This window comes from Phocoena phocoena, chromosome 15 (genome assembly GCF_963924675.1).
Source record: "Phocoena phocoena chromosome 15, mPhoPho1.1, whole genome shotgun sequence".
Lineage (NCBI taxonomy): Eukaryota > Metazoa > Chordata > Mammalia > Artiodactyla > Phocoenidae > Phocoena > Phocoena phocoena.
In genome coordinates, this window is record NC_089233.1 from 21,988,786 (window position 1) to 22,007,541 (window position 18,756).

The 18,756-nt window shown below is 43.5% G+C and overlaps 1 protein-coding gene across 1 annotated transcript in view; it reads left to right on the forward strand.

Moving 5' to 3' along the window:
- DNAH3 (dynein axonemal heavy chain 3) overlaps positions 1–18,756 on the forward strand; it is a 192,705-nt gene that overhangs the window by 140,634 nt on the left and 33,315 nt on the right. Inside the window, exons 44-51 of the mRNA XM_065893394.1 lie at positions 2,592–2,715; positions 2,797–2,953; positions 3,198–3,341; positions 4,304–4,970; positions 6,175–6,340; positions 8,368–8,584; positions 10,783–10,965; positions 14,857–15,055. Coding sequence (XP_065749466.1) covers positions 2,592–2,715; positions 2,797–2,953; positions 3,198–3,341; positions 4,304–4,970; positions 6,175–6,340; positions 8,368–8,584; positions 10,783–10,965; positions 14,857–15,055 — 1,857 coding nt within the window. The remainder of the gene's footprint in view (positions 1–2,591; positions 2,716–2,796; positions 2,954–3,197; positions 3,342–4,303; positions 4,971–6,174; positions 6,341–8,367; positions 8,585–10,782; positions 10,966–14,856; positions 15,056–18,756) is intronic.

The window sequence follows — 18,756 nt, forward strand, 5'->3', positions numbered from 1 at the left end:
TTATATGAATGAGTAACTATAGTATTTTCTGTTTCTACTGTCCCTTGTGTCCTTGAGAACCAGGACTCAGTGTGGAGAAAAGGAAATCAAGACGTAATATAGAAGAAGTTAAGAAAAAGCTCTGGGGCTTCCCTGGTGGCGCAGTGGTTGAGAGTCCGCCTGCCGATGCAGGGGACATGGGTTCATGCCCCGGTCTGGGAAGATCCCACATGCCGCGGAGCGGCTAGGCCCGTGAGCCATGGCCACTGAGCCTGCGCGTCCGGAGCCTGTGCTCCGCAATAGGAGAGGCCACAACAGTGAGAGGCCCACGTACCACAAAAAAAAAAAAAAGAAAAGAAAAAGCTCTGGAGTCCTAGATTTGAAATATCAGTACTAACTCATGTTCCAGGTCTAAAAAGTAATAACCAACTCATTAACAATAAGAATTCTTAGCACCCAGACTGTGGTCTTGAAATCCAGTTTCCTACTAAAATAAACAAGGCTTCTTGGAGAAATGGCTTATTGCATGTCTGGGGCAGGAAATATACAAGATGTATCTGTAACGTCTTCATATATACCTGTAACGTTTTCATATATCCAATCATGAGAAAGCTTTCAAAGACTACAGAGTCCTGTCAAAAGCATTCAGTTAACAACACAAGGAGGCTCTAACTGGCAAATATGGGGAAATTTGAGCTTCAACAATGATAGTAATTTAAATGGATTGAAATTTATCAAAAGATATTTAAATCTATGAATCAGTAATAACAATCATAGCTGGTCATCTTCAGAGGATGATAAAAAAACCAGTTCATTATCTTGAAAACTGATAAATAAATGGAAAGAAGCAAGCATTTATTTTGACTTTCTTATTTGAAGTATACCACTGTACAAGCAAATAGTAGATGAAGGGGAAGTGTCCCTTTCTAAAAATATTCCTAATATTTTAATAAACTATATAGTAAATGAAAAAGAAATAATATAATCAGAATATCACCATTTGGCAAACTTCAGTGAATTAATGGATCTAGCCATTGAGAATCAGTAGCTACCAACATTGCAGAGGGAGAGACAGCATCATGTGCCCTCTGATGAATGACTACACCACCACCAATAGTCTGGCCAAAGAGATGGAACCTGAATCTGATTAAGTCTCTAGGTACAGCTGCAAATTGGTAGGAAATACGAAGCGCAGAGGAACCAAATAAATTACACCATGAATATGCAATCAGCAAAATCCTGACTGTGGAAACTTCTACAGATCAAACAGTCCAGCTATTCAGTAGACAGAAGATAAAAGAAAGGGATGGAGGGGGGAACCTATAGATTAAAAGAGACTTAAAAGACATATCAATTTTTTTTAATTAGCGGGATTAAACTCTGGTATCTAGAAATGAACACATGGTTAATAAAGATGCAAGATAGCAATTACTTTAAAAGTCAGGGTAGTGGCAACTTTTGGAGGGAGAAATGGAGAGGTCTGTGATTGGGATCGGATATATGGAGGGGCTTCTATGGAGGGCTGGCAAAGTTGTATTTCTTGACATGGATGGTAGATGTAAGGATGTTAACTTTATAATGATTCACTAAACTATACATTTGTTTTGTGTGGTTTTCTATATCTGTACTTTACTTTATATAGAAAAATACTGTTAAAAGAAGATATGCAGGCAAATCTATAGAGACAAAAAATAGATTATTAGTTGCCAAGGGCCGCAAGGAAATGGGGAGTGACTGCTAGTGGGTAAAGGATTTCTTTTTGGGGTGATTAAAATGTTTTGCTATTGATTGTAGTAATGGTTGCACAACTAAAATACTAAAACATCATTGAATTGTGTACTTTAAATGGATGAATTGTATAGTATGTGAATTACATCTCAATAAAGCTGATACATAGTATAACTATAAATATATAGATATCTAACATTGGGTATATAGATACAAATACAGAGATGTAAGAATGTCAGACTAACAGTGGGGAGGGGAGAGAGAATGGATTTCGTGTGTGGGAGGTAAGGGATACTTTCTATAAAAGTATTTCTGAATTGTTTGATTATCTTACAATGATCATATATTGCCTTTACCTTTTTTTTTTTTTTTTTTGCGGTACGCGGGCCTCTCACTGTTGTGGCCTCTCCCGTTGCGGAGCACAGGCTCCAGACGCGCAGGCTCAGCGGCCATGGCTCACGGGCCCAGCCGCTCCGCGGCATGTGGGATCTTCCCGGACCGGGTCACGAACCGGTGTCCCCTGCATCGGCAGGCGGACTCTCAACCACTGCGCCACCAGGGAAGCCCTGCCTTTACCTTTTAACAACCTTGAGCACTGGACTAGCACTATTACCAGAACTTCTGCAATCATGGAGACGTTCTGTATCTGTACTGTGCAATACAACAGCCACTAGTCACATGTTACCCTTGAGTAGTTGAAATGTGGCTCGTGAGACTGAGGAACTAAATTTTAATGTTATTTAATTTTCATAAGGCTGCCATATTGGACAGCACAGCTCTAGAACATTAAGGCAGAGGGAAAACTCTTCTATATCTCAGGATCTCTAGGCCCAGGAGGTAAGTGTGAGAATATATGCACACTCACACCTGTGCATGTTTTCCAGGACGATTCACTCGTCATCTGAATATCATTTCCATCAATGCCTTTGAGGATGACATTTTAACCAAGATTTTCAGTTCAATCGCTGACTGGCACTTTGGAAAAGGGTTTGATGTGATGTTCTTAAGGTAAGAGGTTCCTGTGTTATTGGCCTGGGGTCCTCAGTTCTGGCCCCTCTTTAACTGGTCTGCCTTCTCCTTCCTCCCAAGGTATGGAAAGTTGCTGGTACAAGCTACGATGACAATTTATAAAGCTGCAATGGAGAATTTCTTGCCAACTCCCTCCAAGTCACACTATGTCTTTAACCTGCGGGACTTCTCACGGGTGATCCAAGGGGTATTGCTCTGCCCTCACACCCACCTACAGGTCAGCCACTATCATTTCTGTTATCAAGTTCATTCAGTGATATCCTTGGCTACATGGAATATACAATGATAAGAGTAATGTCTAACTTCTATCAAGCATTTAATCTATGCTAAGCATTGTGCTAAGTATTTTGTAAGCATTATCTCATTAAAGCCCCATATCGACCCCAGGATTTAGAAACTATTGAGAACTACCACCTCAGTCACCACCTGCCATTTATTCAAATAATTAACGGGATTTTCAGGATGTAGAAAAGCTTATCCGGCTTTGGATCCATGAGGTTTACCGGGTCTTCTATGACCGTCTGATTGATCATGAGGACAGACAGGTCTTTTTCAACACGGTGAGGGAAACCACCTCCAATTGCTTCAAGCAGTCTGTGGAAAAGGTAAGCCAGACCCTGTGATCATTTGGCCTCAGAAATTGCCCCAAATATTTGATCATGCTAGTCTCAGATTTCAGATTGTCTTCCTACTAGAGACTTACAGCTCCACTTTCTGAATCTCAAGAAACAGTGTATTGAGCCAACTAATCACTCAATTTGGTGATATAATAGTTGGCCCAATTTCACTTCACTTCCCTGGTAACATATAAGTTTGGATACATTCAAACTTATGGTTTATGATATGATGTTATTGTTTATGATTAATGTAAAATGCATTTGCAAGGTCAATTAATTTGTGAGTTGAGAAATAAATACACCATGAATTTTCATGGTTTGATTGATGCCTTGGTAAAGCCCGAGTGAAAGATTGTCATGGTTTCCCATTTGTAAACATTTTCTCTTTTCTATTTTGATATAAGAAAAGTTTTAAGCCTATGTATTTGCATCATCTAGTTCTACCTCTATTCTTAAGAAGCTACGATTTCTCCATAGAAAAAATTGCAAGTGTTTCATGTTGCATCCAGAGGCCAAGTGCAGAAGCACTGCCAGTTTTTAATATCAGGAAGAAGAGGCATCTAAAACATTTCTACTCTAGGTACAGAGTGGGGACCAGGGAAACGCCTGCACTTCTATTTGGTGAAGGAGCAAATACATTAAAAATGATGCCATCTTTCGACTACCTCCTCTTGGGATCTTACAATCTGACCACCAATGTTTTAATCACTTAGCAAACAGATTGACCCTTGCTTTCACACTCTTTTCTCAAATGTCCTTTCATCATAGTCTTTACAACTACGAGATCCACATATTTTGTTTAAAGAAAAAAAAAATGTTGATGAACCATGACTTTGAAGAATGCTCAGAGGAAACAAATACATCCCCTGCTCCCTCCCTCTACACCTCCCAGTACCATGGTGGCTGGGGCTACTGGCTGAATGCCTAGCTGAGACTTACCTTTCCCACAGGTCCTCATCCACCTGTCACCCACTGGAAAGATAGTTGATGATAATATCCGTAGCCTCTTCTTTGGAGATTTCTTCAAGCCAGAAAGTGACCAAAAAATCTATGATGAGATCACTGACTTAAAACAGCTCACAGTGGTCATGGAGTATTACCTGGAAGAGTTCAACAACATCAGCAAGGCCCCCATGTCCTTGGTCATGTTCAGGTTCACCATCGAGCACATCTCCAGGATATGCAGGGTCCTGAAGCAGGACAAAGGCCACTTGCTCCTGGTGGGCATTGGGGGCAGTGGGCGGCAAAGTGCCAGCAAACTGTCCACATTCATGAACTCATATGAGCTGTGCCAGATCGAGATCACTAAGAGCTACTCAGGCAATGACTGGCGAGAGGACCTGAAGAAGATCATGCTACAGGTTGGTGTGGCCTCCAAGAGTACTGTGTTCCTCCTCACCGATAACCAGATCAAGGACGAGTCATTCATCGAGGACATCAACGTGCTTCTGAACACGGGAGACGTGCCCAACATCTTCCCCGCTGACGAGAAGGCTGACCTTGTGGAGAAGATGCAAATAGCAGCAAGGACAGAAAGCGAGAAGATCGAAGCCACTCCTCTTTCTATGTATAACTTCTTTATTGAGAGAGTGAAAAACAACCTTCACATTGTCCTTGGTAAGAAGAAGCAAATTCAGTTTGCCCTTTTCCTCTGGGTATTTCAGGATCTCCTGTGCCTTAAGCCCGTTCCTCTTACAGTGGTGCCAGGAATGATCCAGCCAAGGCACTCACTCGCCCACGGGTCAGTGCCTAGAATTCCTTTGGAAACTTCCACTGTCCTGAACAACTGTTTTAAACCTGTTCCACTCTCCTCAGTTCTCTGAATTCTCCTCTGAACCCTCTCCTTCCTTTCAGTACATTACCCGGCAACCTCACAGAACAGCACCTGGAGCTCTTCTCTCTATGAACGATATCTCCAATCTATCCAGAAACTTAGGGGTCGTGTTTAATACTTCTCTCTTGTTACCATGTCCTGTCAATTTTTGCCTCTCTCTCGCATATCTACCCACTTATCTCTATCTCTGCCACCTTCGTATTAGCTAAGCCGCTATCATCTCACCCAGACCTCACCTCTACAGCCTTCTAACTGTTCTATGTCTACTCTGTCCATTCCAGACCTTTATGTTCCACTGAGTCAGGATGGGGGTTCTTTTTTTCATGTATTGCAAATGTGATCATTGTATATTTACACACATACACAAATTAAAACACCTAAATTGCTTTCTATTCAGATAAAGACCAAAATTCCTAACCTGTAGTCTTATAAGGCAACCTGCCAGGCTGTCCCCTGCATCTTCTCCACTCTCATCCCCAACCAAGCTTCCCCTTCTCTCTTTTTTAGACACGCTGACCTCCTCACACTTTCACCTGTGCATTATGCTTCCTCCCACCACACTGGGTCTAAATAAACAGTGAACGGAATTTGGAGCATAGAATCCAACCTTTGTGGTTGGATGGGGATGGGGTCAGAAACAAGCTCCCTTATGTCTGTGAGTCAGAACAAACAGAGCACGTGGGTCAAAGGGCTCAACCACTCTGGCTATGTGACCCTAGGGATCTGGAAGGGACAATGTGGATACTGGAGACGAGCCAGAAGGTATTGTAATAAACTGAATTCCCATCACAGAGTTTCCTGAAAATATCCCATGATTCCCCTGTGCTTCCCAGGCACTCATCCTGACTATTCCCAATCACACCCTGGAGTGCCAATAGGAAACATGACTGCTCCCTTACCCCACCAGAATCCTTGGAAAGACCTGCCTGTCCCTTTCAGCCTCCTTGACTTGGAGAAAGAGAACTAACGAAGTCCACTTTTCATTAGCCATGAGTCCGATTGGGGACGCCTTCCGGAACCACCTGCGGATGTTCCCTTCCCTGATCAATTGCTGCACAATTGACTGGTTCCAGTCTTGGCCCACAGATGCCCTGGAATTGGTAGCCAACACATTTCTAGAAGATGTGGAGCTCGATGACAATATTCGGATAGAGTAAGTGTTAGCTGCATTTTAGTACGGCAACCAAATATTTCAAATGAAAATCTAGATATTGGCTCTATTCTTGTTGCTGTTTCAAAACTTATCATTTTATGTATAGAAAATGTCTTATATTTTTAAATCACATTTAGATATTTAATAAAAAACCTTTGCTGAAAGAGAATAACATTTCGTTGTTCAGAATTGTCCTAGAGATGCACTGTTGTCATAGCTATGAGAACCTGGATATAATACTATTGCTATTTCAATAGCCTTAGGGTATGCATTCTCAAGAGGGGTGATATTGCTGCCAAGGGGATGAAAACTGGTTCTTGTGAGGATTCTTTGTTATGAAAATAACTTACTCTTTTTTTTGTATAAAGCACAGATATACAAACGAAAAAAAATAAAGCACTGAATTTTGGCTACAGTAAGAGAAGGGTTAAGACTGTTGACCACTCTAGGTGTCCCATGAAGGCAGGGGTCATACATATCATTCTTGTATACTTCTGTGTCCTTAGTGCCTAGCAAGTGCCTGGTACATAGTAGGTTCAATTATTGCTTATTAAATGAATGAATAGAAAATGAAGAAATAGGTAGCGGTCAGAATATTCATGGCTTTTAAGAACTTTGAACTTTGTTCTCTAGGCCAGAAGACCCTTAACCTGGGTCCATAGGCTCGTGAACAGAATTCAGAGGGACAGTGAATGTGAGTGGGGAAAAAGTACATCTTCATTTTCACTGACATCTAACTGATACTTTGCATTTCTTTCAATGAATGTAGGCAATAAACCCCAGTAGGACTGTGTGACTTTGTTACCAGTAGGAATCACCGTTATTTTCATAACTCATTCAGTCATTACAGATGCCCCAAATATATCATTTCCTTCAAAATGATGGTAGTTGTTAGATCTGCTGTCCAATCTTACTATTTAATGCCACAGTCGGCAAATGATGATCCATGGGCCAAGTCCTAGTTCACAGGCAATTTTCATAAATAATGTTTTATTGGGAAACAGCCATGCACACTACAATGGCAGAGTTGAATAGTTGCTCTTGAGACCATGTGGCTCACAAGGCCTAAATTTTTTTTTTTTAATTTTTGGCTGTGTCAGGTCTTAGCTGAGGCACGTGGGATCTTGGTTGAGGCATGTGGGATCTTTCGTTGCAGCGCACGGGCTCTTTGTTGTGGCTCACAGGCTTCTCTCTAGTTGTGGTGTGCAGGTTTTCTCTCTCTAGTTGTGGTGCACAGGCTCCAGGGTGCATGGGCTCTGTAGTTTTGGCATGCGGTTCCAGAGCACATGGGCTCTGTAGTTTTGGCATGCGGTTCCAGAGCACATGGGCTCTGTAGTTTTGGCATGCGGTTCCAGAGCACGTGGGCTCTGTAGTTTGCGGCACACAGGCTCTCTAGGTGAGGCACGTGAGCTCAGTAGCTGTGGTGCGGGCTTAGTTGCCCCGCGGCATGTGGGATCTTAGTTCCCTGACCGGGGATCAAACCCACGTCCCCTGCATTGGAAGGTGGATTCTTTACCACTGGACCACCAGGGAAGTTGTCCCACAAAGCCTAAAATATTTGCTATCTGGTCCTTACCAGGAAGAGTCTGCTGATCCCTGATTTAATGCATAAATAAAATCACACATATTACTATATCATAAATTTGGTTTTTAAAATATTTTGAAAACTCTTTCAACATAATTGGTTTCCTTTGTAACCCTCTATATATTATATTATGCATTTTAAAACATTATTCTGCAAAGTCCAGAGTCTTCACCAGACTGACAAAGGTTAAGAACTCCAGCTTAAGCCCCGGTGAGTCACAAAAGTGATTAAAGATAGAAATTACCTAATCAAAGATCATTCTAGTAAGAATATATACTTCCCCAATCATTGTCGAGGCTCTGTTGACATGCTTCACAGAATTTGGGATTCTAGTGGGCCATGGTGAGCGGCTTTCTCACATCCTCACATCTGTGAACCGAGGCCGTACTGGATCTCTCTGGAGCAAGTTGGGCCTGCCTAACCACCTTTGTGTCCTTGGCAGGGTCATCTCCATGTGCAAATATTTCCAGGAGAGTGTGAAAAAGCTGTCGCTTGATTATTACAACACACTTCGCAGACACAACTACGTTACCCCCACGTCCTACCTCGAATTGATCCTAACCTTCAAGACACTCCTGAATAGGAAGAGGCAAGAGGTGGATATGATGAGGAACCGCTACCTGACAGGCCTGCAGAAACTTGAATTTGCTGCTTCACAGGTGAGCGCTGCCAAAATAGTACAGGGACAAAGGGGTCCAAGACCGATTGGATGCGGTAAAGCACTTGTTCAGGTGCAGAAGTCAAGAGAGCACCAAATAAAATAAAGACAGCCTCTGACCCTGTGCTCGCAGAACTCACCTCACTTGCTTGGCCTAAACCCAGCCCTGTCTCTCTTTAAGATTTTGATGTTTTGTTCATCATGGATCTTTTTGAACTAATTTTAACTTTTTACAACATTACAGTAAAATACTGTTTATCTTGAATACTGAGTTCTTTGGAGCCCCCTTAAATTTTGTGCCCAAGGCAAGTGCCTTACCCACCTCACCCTTGCCCCGGCCCTGGATACTCTCACGGGGAACTGGGCAGAATAAGGCAGTGGTTAAGAGCAGGGCCTGGACTCAAATTCCAGCTTTATAACTTATCAGCTGTGGAACCTTGACGATGTTATTTCACGTCTTAGGGCCTTAGTTGCCTCTTCTATAAAAAGAAGTGATAACAACAGTCTTCACTTCACAGGGCTATTATGAAGATTAAATGAGCTGACACAAGTGTAACCCTTAGCAAAATGCCTGGCATTTAAATTAGTAATTGATTTGTGCTTGAGCCGCTTGACACAACCATACTAAGACATGGATTTTCAGCACAATAAAGAACTAAGGAAGGGATATATGTATATGTATAGCTGATTCACTTCGTTATAAAGCAGAGAGTAACACACCATTGTAAAGCATTTATACTCCGATAAAAACGTTAAAAAAAAAAAAAGAACTCAGGCAACTGAATGGTTTGCAGTAGGTTGACCTGTCAGTGAGTATAGCAGACCCACCAACATGCAGCACAGGGATGGGAAAGAACATCAGGGGTGCCTGTGTTGCTCTGCTCCTGCAGTTGCGGGGTCCAATTCAGGGTCCTTAGCTTTCAGAGAGATGTTGAAAATTGGAGTCTATCCAGACAAGGGTGAGCAAACTGTGTTGAGCAGCAAAATGACCTGAGACAGTCTAGACCAGTAAAGAGAATGCGGTGCCAGTTAACATTACTGGAGCCCTACCACGTGCCTGGTGCTGTATAAGAGGAAGGTACTGTTATCACCACGTGACGCACAAAGAGACCAAGGACCCAGAGAGGCCAGGCAACTTGCCCATGATCACACAGCTTCATGAGTAGCTGGTGCAAGTTGTGAGGCCAAAACTGAAACTTAGGTCTGCGTGACTGCAGAGTCTGTGTTCCTAATCAGGCCAGCATGCTATGCTTCTTCTCTCATGTGGGCTTTCTGTGGACAGTGGGTTCAAGGTCATGAAACTCTCTTCAGATAAGCATCTGAGCTGCCTTAGAAGGCAGAATCAGGACCAGTGGGGAAAAACTGCCTGGGGGTAAATTCCAGCTCCTTATCAGGAAGTCTAATGTGTTCAGCTGCCTGAAAAATGGCCCAGCTCCCCTGAGAGGTGGTGAGCGCCTCACCGTTAGGAGTGTTCAAACAGTGGCCAGAAAACTACTTGGCAGAAAACTACTTTTCTAGAGAGCATCAGACTGTTGGGAAAAAATGGCCTTGAAAGTTCCTTCTATCCCACCTCTCTCAGTCATGTATGATTCCTTCACAGCCTTAAAAAATGTAGAGTTTTTTTCCTCCTAACTTACTTTTGTTCTGTCTTTCACTGCTCCCAACACTAGAGTGTAGGCTCAATGCAGGAGGAATATCTTTTTTTTTTTTTTTTTTTTTTTTGCTGTACGCGGGCCTCTCACTGCTGTGGCCTCTCCCGTTGCGGAGCGCAGGCTCAGCGGCCATGGCTCACGGTCCCAGCCGCTCCGCGGCATGTGGGATCTTCCTGGACCGGGGCACGAACCCGTGTCCCCTGCATCGGCAGGTGGACTCTCAACCACTGCGCCACCAGGGAAGCCCCAAGGAATATCTTTTTTTTAAGTGTTGTATCTTTAAAAAAATTTTTTGTTTACTGTTATATGTATAGTGCCTACCACAGAGCTTGGTAACTACAACACATAGCATGAACTCAGTAACGAAATATTGAAAGATCAAAGAGAGAAACTCCAGCCAACAAATATGTACCCAGTACCATTAAAATCATTCGTATTTTCTGCGTGTGTCATAGGTTAGAGAATCGTTTCAACTTTTGCCGGCCATGCCATTTTCGGCATTGACGTAGCTGACCCTGCACCCCTCCCACCTTCCTCTCCTTGTTAGGTGGCCGTCATGCAAGTAGAACTGACTGCCCTCCAACCCCAACTCATTCAGACCTCTGAGGAGACCGCTAAGATGATGGTGAAAATTGAAGGGGAGACGCGAGAAGCCGATGCCAAGAAACTTCTGGTGCAAGCCGATGAAGAAGAAGCCAATGCTGCTGCCGCCATTGCTCAAGGAATCAAGGTATAAACTGCTGAGAGAGAAGAAAGGGAATCAGCATTTTCAGGGTTCATCTGTTATCTCACTAGAGCCTAACAAAGTCTTGCAGAATATGCATGGTCATGCCCATCTTGCAGGGGAAAAATGTGAGGCTTGAAAGGATGCTTTCCCAGCATCACATAGCTAGTAAATGACACCTGGCTCTCTCCAGGAAGCATTATTGTTTTACAAATACTCTCCATCTCACTCAGCATCAAGTCCCATAAGCCCCAACAAGATCTAACCTTATCTCTTATTACTTTCCCCTCATTGACTCTTCTGGCCACACCAGCCTCCTAGCTATTCCCCAAACAAACACTAGGCATGTTCCCATCCCAGGGCCCTTGCACTGGCTGTTCCCTCTGGCTATCTCCTAAACCTCAATCATGTTTTTGCTCAAATGTGGCTGGCATGTCATAGGTGTGGAGTAAATATTTGTCAAATGACAGATTGTTGAATCTAGAGGACCCCATTTGAAGGTAATTCTTATACCAAAGAAGAACAGTCCTGGGAAGGGCTTCACCTATATTCAGATATTAGAAGAAAATCTGATTAATGTTCATGTTATATATTTCCCCAAGCACCTTCAAGTATACGGTTCCATTATCACAATGACTTTGGGCTTACTAATGACAGCCATCAATGTCTAGAAGTCAACAACACTGAGGTTCAGTGGTAAATGGACTTTGCAGAGCCGCACAGCTAGTTGCTGGGATCCGACTCCAAGGCTCTTGGCACTTGGCTGAAGATGCTTGTCCCTGTGTCTCCACTTAGCAGTTAGAAATTGCTTCTGACCATTCTTCAAACAAGAGCTTGCTTCCAAATAAAATGGTTTGCTTACATTGGTCGATTCTTTTTAAGCTAATGGATCATTTCTTTCCCCCGTAACAAGGATAATAAATGATGTCAGGAGTACTGCAGAGTTGATTACATTTCATCTGCAAGCACTGTGCTTCACACGCCTCAAACGGCCCTGCTGCTCTGTGCACTGCTAAGCCACAGAGATCATTTTTATTTTATTTTTTGGGGTGTTTTTTTGGGGGGGCCTGTGTCAGGTCTTAGTTGTGGCCCACACGCGGGATCTTCATTGTGCAGCGTGTGGGCTCCAGAGTGTCCAGACTCACGCGCTTCTCTCTAGTTGTGGCTGGGAGCTCAGTAGCTGCGGCGTGCAGACTTAGTTGCCCCACCCTGCGGCATGTGAGATCTTAGCTTCCCGACCAGGGATTGAACTTGCACCCCCTGCATTGTAAGGCAGATTCTCAACAACTGGATCACCAGAGAAGTCCCCACAGAAGTCATTTTTAATTATAATTTTTTTTATCATAGAAACAAATGGTGTCATAACACATACAAAAGAATTTTTAAGAGCTCAACTTTAACACCTTTCCAATTTTCCAAGTTTTCCTCTAGTTCCTGTCTATACACGTGGATAGTTTTGGTATTGCAATCATAGCATAATTGTGATTTGCTTTATGCTTTTTAATTTCCTTAACAGCTTATCACAAATGTTTTTCCAAAATGTCATATAATCATTTTAATGACCATTTTAAGTAGGTGCTTCACCTATCAAGTAGCCATTCCCCTATTGGGCATTGAAGTCTGTTCCTTCCTGCCTTGTTTTCAGTGTTTCCAGAGTATCAACTGGAATCTCTCAACAGAGCTTTGGAGTTTTAAAAATGCAAATGCCCAGACCCCACCCAGACTGAATGAATCAGAATCTCTGGGTGTGGAGCCTGACCATGAGGATGCCCTAAATGCTCCTCAGTGACTCTGATGCAGAGTCAGGGTTGAGAATCACTGCTAGAGACAATGTTACAATTAGAGGCCTTCTGAGTCACTTAACAAACAAACTTGCTAGAATCCAGGCCTTACCCTTAGGAAAGAAGCAGAGCTACCGGGCCACTAGTTGTCTGGCACATTATAAGAAAGTGACCCAGAGCTATCAACAATAGGACACCAGGGGCACCTGGGATGGTTGAAATCTACTGAGAATCCAAAGATGTAGCTGAGCCAATCCCTGTAGTCTCCTCTGCCACCAAACCCTTTCTGAAGCTGGTCATGAGAAGCAGCAGGGGGCAGCTCTGGTCCTTCCCCTAGTCTTGCACTCGGGCACATATCCTAGGGCTGAAGGAGGGGCAAACTAAATTGCCCCTGGGACTGAGCCATTCTTACCATCCAAAGTAGGACGTTCCATTTTGATACTGGGGACATCTAACGTGGCTCATCTGGGGGTGGGGGTTAATATAAGGAAGCCAAATAAAACCTTGCTATAAGTTTATAGGAAAAGCAGAAAACCTCAAATAAAGAATCCATGATATACACACGCGTGTATATATACACATGTGCACACACCTGTATGTAAGAAGGTGGAACCTCCTTTATTTTGTTTGCTTATCACAATAAACGTGCAGGACATAGACTTCGACACATGCTGCTTTTAACATTCTCTTTAGAAGTTTCACTTCAGTCATGGCTGTGTGATCAGTCCCTGCGCTGGGAGACTAACAGAAAATTCACTGAGTGGGGAGCCAGGGGCCCAGGATTGGAGCTTGGCTCGTTGACTAACCAGCTTTGTGACCTTGGCTAACTCATTTTACCTCTCGAGTCCTCGTTTCATTGTTGTTGTTGGAGGAGCATTTGGTAATTGAACTGCTAAATGCAGTTGTATTTGCAGGGGATTGGGTCCAGCCCTCCCCACCCCCCCGGCCCCTGACCCCACAGATACCAAAATCCGCAGATGCTCAAGCCCCTGCAGTCTGCCCTCTGGACCCGTGGTTCCAAATCTACAGGTACAGAGGGCCAACTGTAATCTATGAAATTCTGAAATCTTATAATGTTAATCTTCCCTTTTTTAAAAAAAATTGAGATATAATTCACATACCATTAATATTCACCTTTTTAAATCATGCCATTCAGAGGTTTTGGTATATTCACAAAGTTGTACAACAATCACCACTATCTACTTCTAGAACATTTTCATTACCCAAAAAGAAACCTGTACCCATTAGCAGTCACTAGCCATTTCTCCCTCTGCCTAGCCCCTGGCAACCACTAACCTACCTTCTGCCTCTGTGGATTTTCCTTTTACGCACATTTCATGTGAATGGAATCATAGAGGAGGTGGCATTTTGTGTCTATCTGGCTGCTTTCACTTAGCATAATGTTCTCAAGGTTTATCTGTGTTGTTGCATGAATTGTTACTTCATTTCTTTTTATGGCTGAATAATATTCCATTATATTAGCTTTGTTTTCAAACAAAGAAATAATGGGCAAAACATATACGGTCTGCTTTTCCCAGAACTCACTACCCAGCTCTAATCTCTGTCCCCATTCCTCCTCCTTAAAGTCTTGCCTTAAACTCCACCCTGTCCCCAGCTCCATCCCTACCCCATCTCTGAGCTACAGTGCATCCCAGACCCTCACCCCATCTCTGACATTCTCTCACCCCCCATGCCTTATTCTTCCCCAAACTTGCCCTAATCCCCTTCCCATCTGTCACTCACCCCTAGGCTTCATTCTTTACTTCATCTTCTCAACCCATCCTTGATCAATGGGTATGAGGTCACTGACTGCATATATCTCTTGGGAATTCGTTAAAAACCAAAAGCATGATTTTTTTAAGATCGCAAAACCGGTAAATTCTCAAATGTCCAAGGCATCCAAACCACAGCTCCCAAATGCATGCATGCTTCCCTGCTGCCTGTGAGAGCCACCCTCGCCATGCAAACCTACGGCAGGGAGCAGTGTCCTGGAAGGACACTGGGGCAGGAGGCACCTCTTCTCACTTCTGCTGCTTCCCCCAGGAGCAGAGCTTGCTTCACCCCCGGTGTGCCGGGCACGAGGCACTCACCCCTTCTGTCTCTGTACTGCCTGCAGAACGAATGTCAAGGGGATCTGGCAGAGGCAATGCCGGCTCTGGAGGCTGCACTCGCTGCACTGGACACCCTGAACCCAGCAGACATCTCACTGGTGAAGTCGATGCAGAACCCACCAGGTCCTGTCAAGCTGGTCATGGAGAGCATCTGTGTGATGAAGGGGCTGAGGCCAGAGAGGAAGCCGGACCCCAGTGGCAGCGGTAACCACCCCCCAACCCCGCACCCCTCCCGACCGAGCGGCCTGCACGGGCTGTGCTCCCCTGGCAGGAAGGCTGCCAGCACCCCCGCTCATCCGGCCCCAGGCCTGCAGGCAGTATCGTGGTGTCTTGGGGGAAATAAGAAAGGCACCAGGATGCGTGTGCGCTCACTTGTGTTTCTTCACCATCCTCTCTCCTCTCAGTCAGTAAGGAAAATGCAGCCATCTTTGGGTGAAGCCAAGCTCAGTCAAGGCCCCTGCCTACAAATCATTACAAAAATGAAGGTCATAGAGACAAGAGGACTGATAGAGAGCAAGCACACAGAGTAGTGTGTGGGTGAGAGGAAGAGAGAGAAACAGAAAGAGCTAGAGAGAGAAAGATAAAGGAGAAACAGAAAAAGAGACAGACACAGAAAGAGATACCCAGAAGAAAAAAAATTAAGAGAATGAGACAGAGACAGAGACAGAGAGATGGAGAGAAAGAGATAGAGACTGAGAAATAAATGGGGAGAGACCCAGACACCTAGACGCCTTCATATGCATGCACATAGACACGAAGAGATCCTGAACAGGGAGAGGGAGGTTGGGAGGGAAAGAAATCAGGAGGGAGAAAGACAAAAGGTGGGGAGGTGAATGAGGGAGGGAGAGACTCTTACCATGTCAGATACAGAGAGACAGAGAGAGAAAGATATGGGCGGGAGAGAGAAACAAACAAAAACAGGCAGAGAGACAGAAAAGCTGAAAGTGAGAAATGGAGACAGAGACCCCCAGAGATACAGAGACATGAAAATAGAGAGTGAGTGGGAAGAAAAGAGACCAGAAAGAAGAGAGACAGAGACAGGGAGACAAAGACACACAGAGAGAGAACAGGAGAGGTCTGGGTTGGGGATGGGGTGAGGAGGAACAAGAGCTGCTGGTGAAGGATTAGAGGGAGAGAGACAGGGGCAAGGGAGGGAAAGACTGAAACTGATGGGCCTGAGGAAGACAAGGAAACAGAAACTTAGAAGAGGAGAGAAAGGAATAGGGGAGGGAAAGAGGAAAGCTTATATAATCAAGCCTTAGAAGCATGAATAGGTGAAAATTCATTCTTAAAATCCAAATTAGATGCAGGATCTTGCAGTAAAACCAGTGTCTTAGAATTGAACAAGGACTTTATAAACCATCTCCAGTGATATTTCCTATCTTTTGAATCTTCGTATCCTTCAAACAGTCCTGCTGTTCCTCCATTCCTTCCGATGTGTTAGAAATTTCTGATCCCTCATTTGGGAGACTCTGGCTTCTGCTTCCCATTGTTTATCATTCCCTCTTCCTTGGCTGGTTTCAGGCCAAATAACACATGAAGAAATGCAAAGGTGATCAGGATTGACAAGCAGGGAGCAGACATTACAGGAGACTCCTCTAGGGAAGCAACTGAGGTATAATCTGGCTGCACCCTGGAATCACCTGGCAGTTTAAAGAATGCTAAAGCCCCTGCCCCCACTCCTAAAGATTCTTATTCCTTTGGTCTAGGGTGTGGCCTGAGCATTAGTATTTTTCTTAAAGCTCCCAGGTGATTCTAAGGTGCAGCCAGGATTGAGAACTGCTGAGATACGCAAAGCATGGCCAGGTCACAAAAAATCAGTTCTCTTCCTGGATCATTGATGGTGGGCACAGGATGCATCATTCACCTTTCTTATTTTAAAATTGAAATGAATTTTGGGTGCTATTCATGTAACCCACAGAATTTAGCCAGTACATTGGGACGGAGCAGAAGAGCAATTAAATTAGTTTTGGGTACCTTGAATTTAAACAAAGCAGATCATTTCCTAGAATGCAAACAAAAACTTTCATGGGAAATATTTCTTTGGTGTCTAAGCTTGCTTTAGGAATAGGACATATTTGACCTGTTGTACCTAATATGATATCTCAAGTACAATTTTTTTTGATGAGCCTGAACTTGGCAAGGGTTTATAATTACCTGAGTCAAAGAGTTTGACTTTTTTCTAACACATTAACAAAAGGAGCACTGCCCTGGGACGGGATCTGGGCTCACTCATTCGTTAGTCAGCATGAAGGCTGCCAAGGTGAATAGGGCCCTGCTTTGTTTCTGGGCAGACCAAGGACAGCCTTCTGTTTTGTTGCAAGTCTGCAAGCTGCTTCCCCCACCCTCACTCTTTGTCTGGAGACAGCCTCACTCACTTACTCACTCACTAGAAGGACTGATTCATCACAAGGACGGCCTAATGTGCTCCATCCGACCCACCTCCCATATTTGAAAAAGAATATTCAAAACACATACCCATGGATCCGGTTGCCCTCTTCATCTGTGACTGGGATAAGGGGCAACATTCATTCAATACATACTGAAAACTGATAATTAGGCACTGTGCCAGATTGTAGTAAACACAGAAGGAGCATACAAATGTTTTAAAATGTATACTTGATTTATTATATTATGTTAGTTTTTGAGTGTACAGCATAGTGACTCAAAATTACTTTAGATTATATGCCATTTAAAGATATTATAAGGGGACTTCCCTGGTGGCACAGTGGTTAAGAATCTGCCTGCCAATGCAGGGTGCACAGGTTTGAGCCCTGGTCTGGGAAGATCCCCCATGCCGCGGAGCAACTAAGCCTGTGCGCCACAACTACTGAGCCTGCTCTCTAGAGCCTGCGAGCCACAACTGCTGAGCCCGTGTGCCACAATTAACGAAGCCCACATGCCTGAAGCCCATGCTCCACAACAAGAGGCCACCGCAATGAGACCATGCACCACAACGAAGTGTAGCACCCGCTCGCCACAACTAGAGAAAACCTGCGCGCAGCAACAAAGACTCAGTGCAGCCAAAAATAAATAAATAAAATATAAATTTTTTTTTAAAAATTAAAAAAAATATAAAGTTATTATAGGAATAAACCTACCTAAGGAGACAAAAGACCTGTATGCAGAAAACTATAAGACACTGATGAAAGAAATTAAAGCTGATACAAATAGATGGAGAGATATACCATGTTCTCGGACTGGAAGAATCAACATTGTGAAAATGACTATACTACCCAAAGCAATCTACAGATTCAGTGCAATCCCTATCAAACTACCAATGGCATTTTTCACAGAACTGGAACAAAAAATTTCACAATTTGTATGGAAACACAAAAGACCCTGAATAGCCAAAGCAATCTTGAGAAAGAAAAATGGAGCTGGAGGAATCAGGCTCCCTGACTTCAGACTATACTACAAAGCTACAGTAATCAAGACAGTATGGTACTGGCACAAAAACAGAAATATAGATCAATGGAACAGGAGAGAAAGCCCAGAGATGAACCCAAGCACATACGGTCACTTTATGTTTGATAAAGGAGGCAAGAGTATACAATGGAGAAAAGACAACCTCTTCAATAAGTGGTGCTGGGAAAACTGGAAGCTGCATGTTAAAGAATGAAATTAGAACACCTTCTAACACCATACACAAAAAGAAACTCGAAACGGATTAAAGACGTAAATGTAAGGCCAGACACTATAAAACTCTTAGAGGAAAACCTAGGCAGAACACTCTGACATAAATCACTGCAAGATCCTTTTTGACCCACCTCCTAGAGGAATAGAAATAAAAACAAAAATAAACAAATGGGACCTAATGAAACTTAAAATCTTTTGCACAGCAAAGGAAACCATAAACAAGAGGAAAAGACAACCCTCAGAATGGGAGAAAATATTTGCAAATG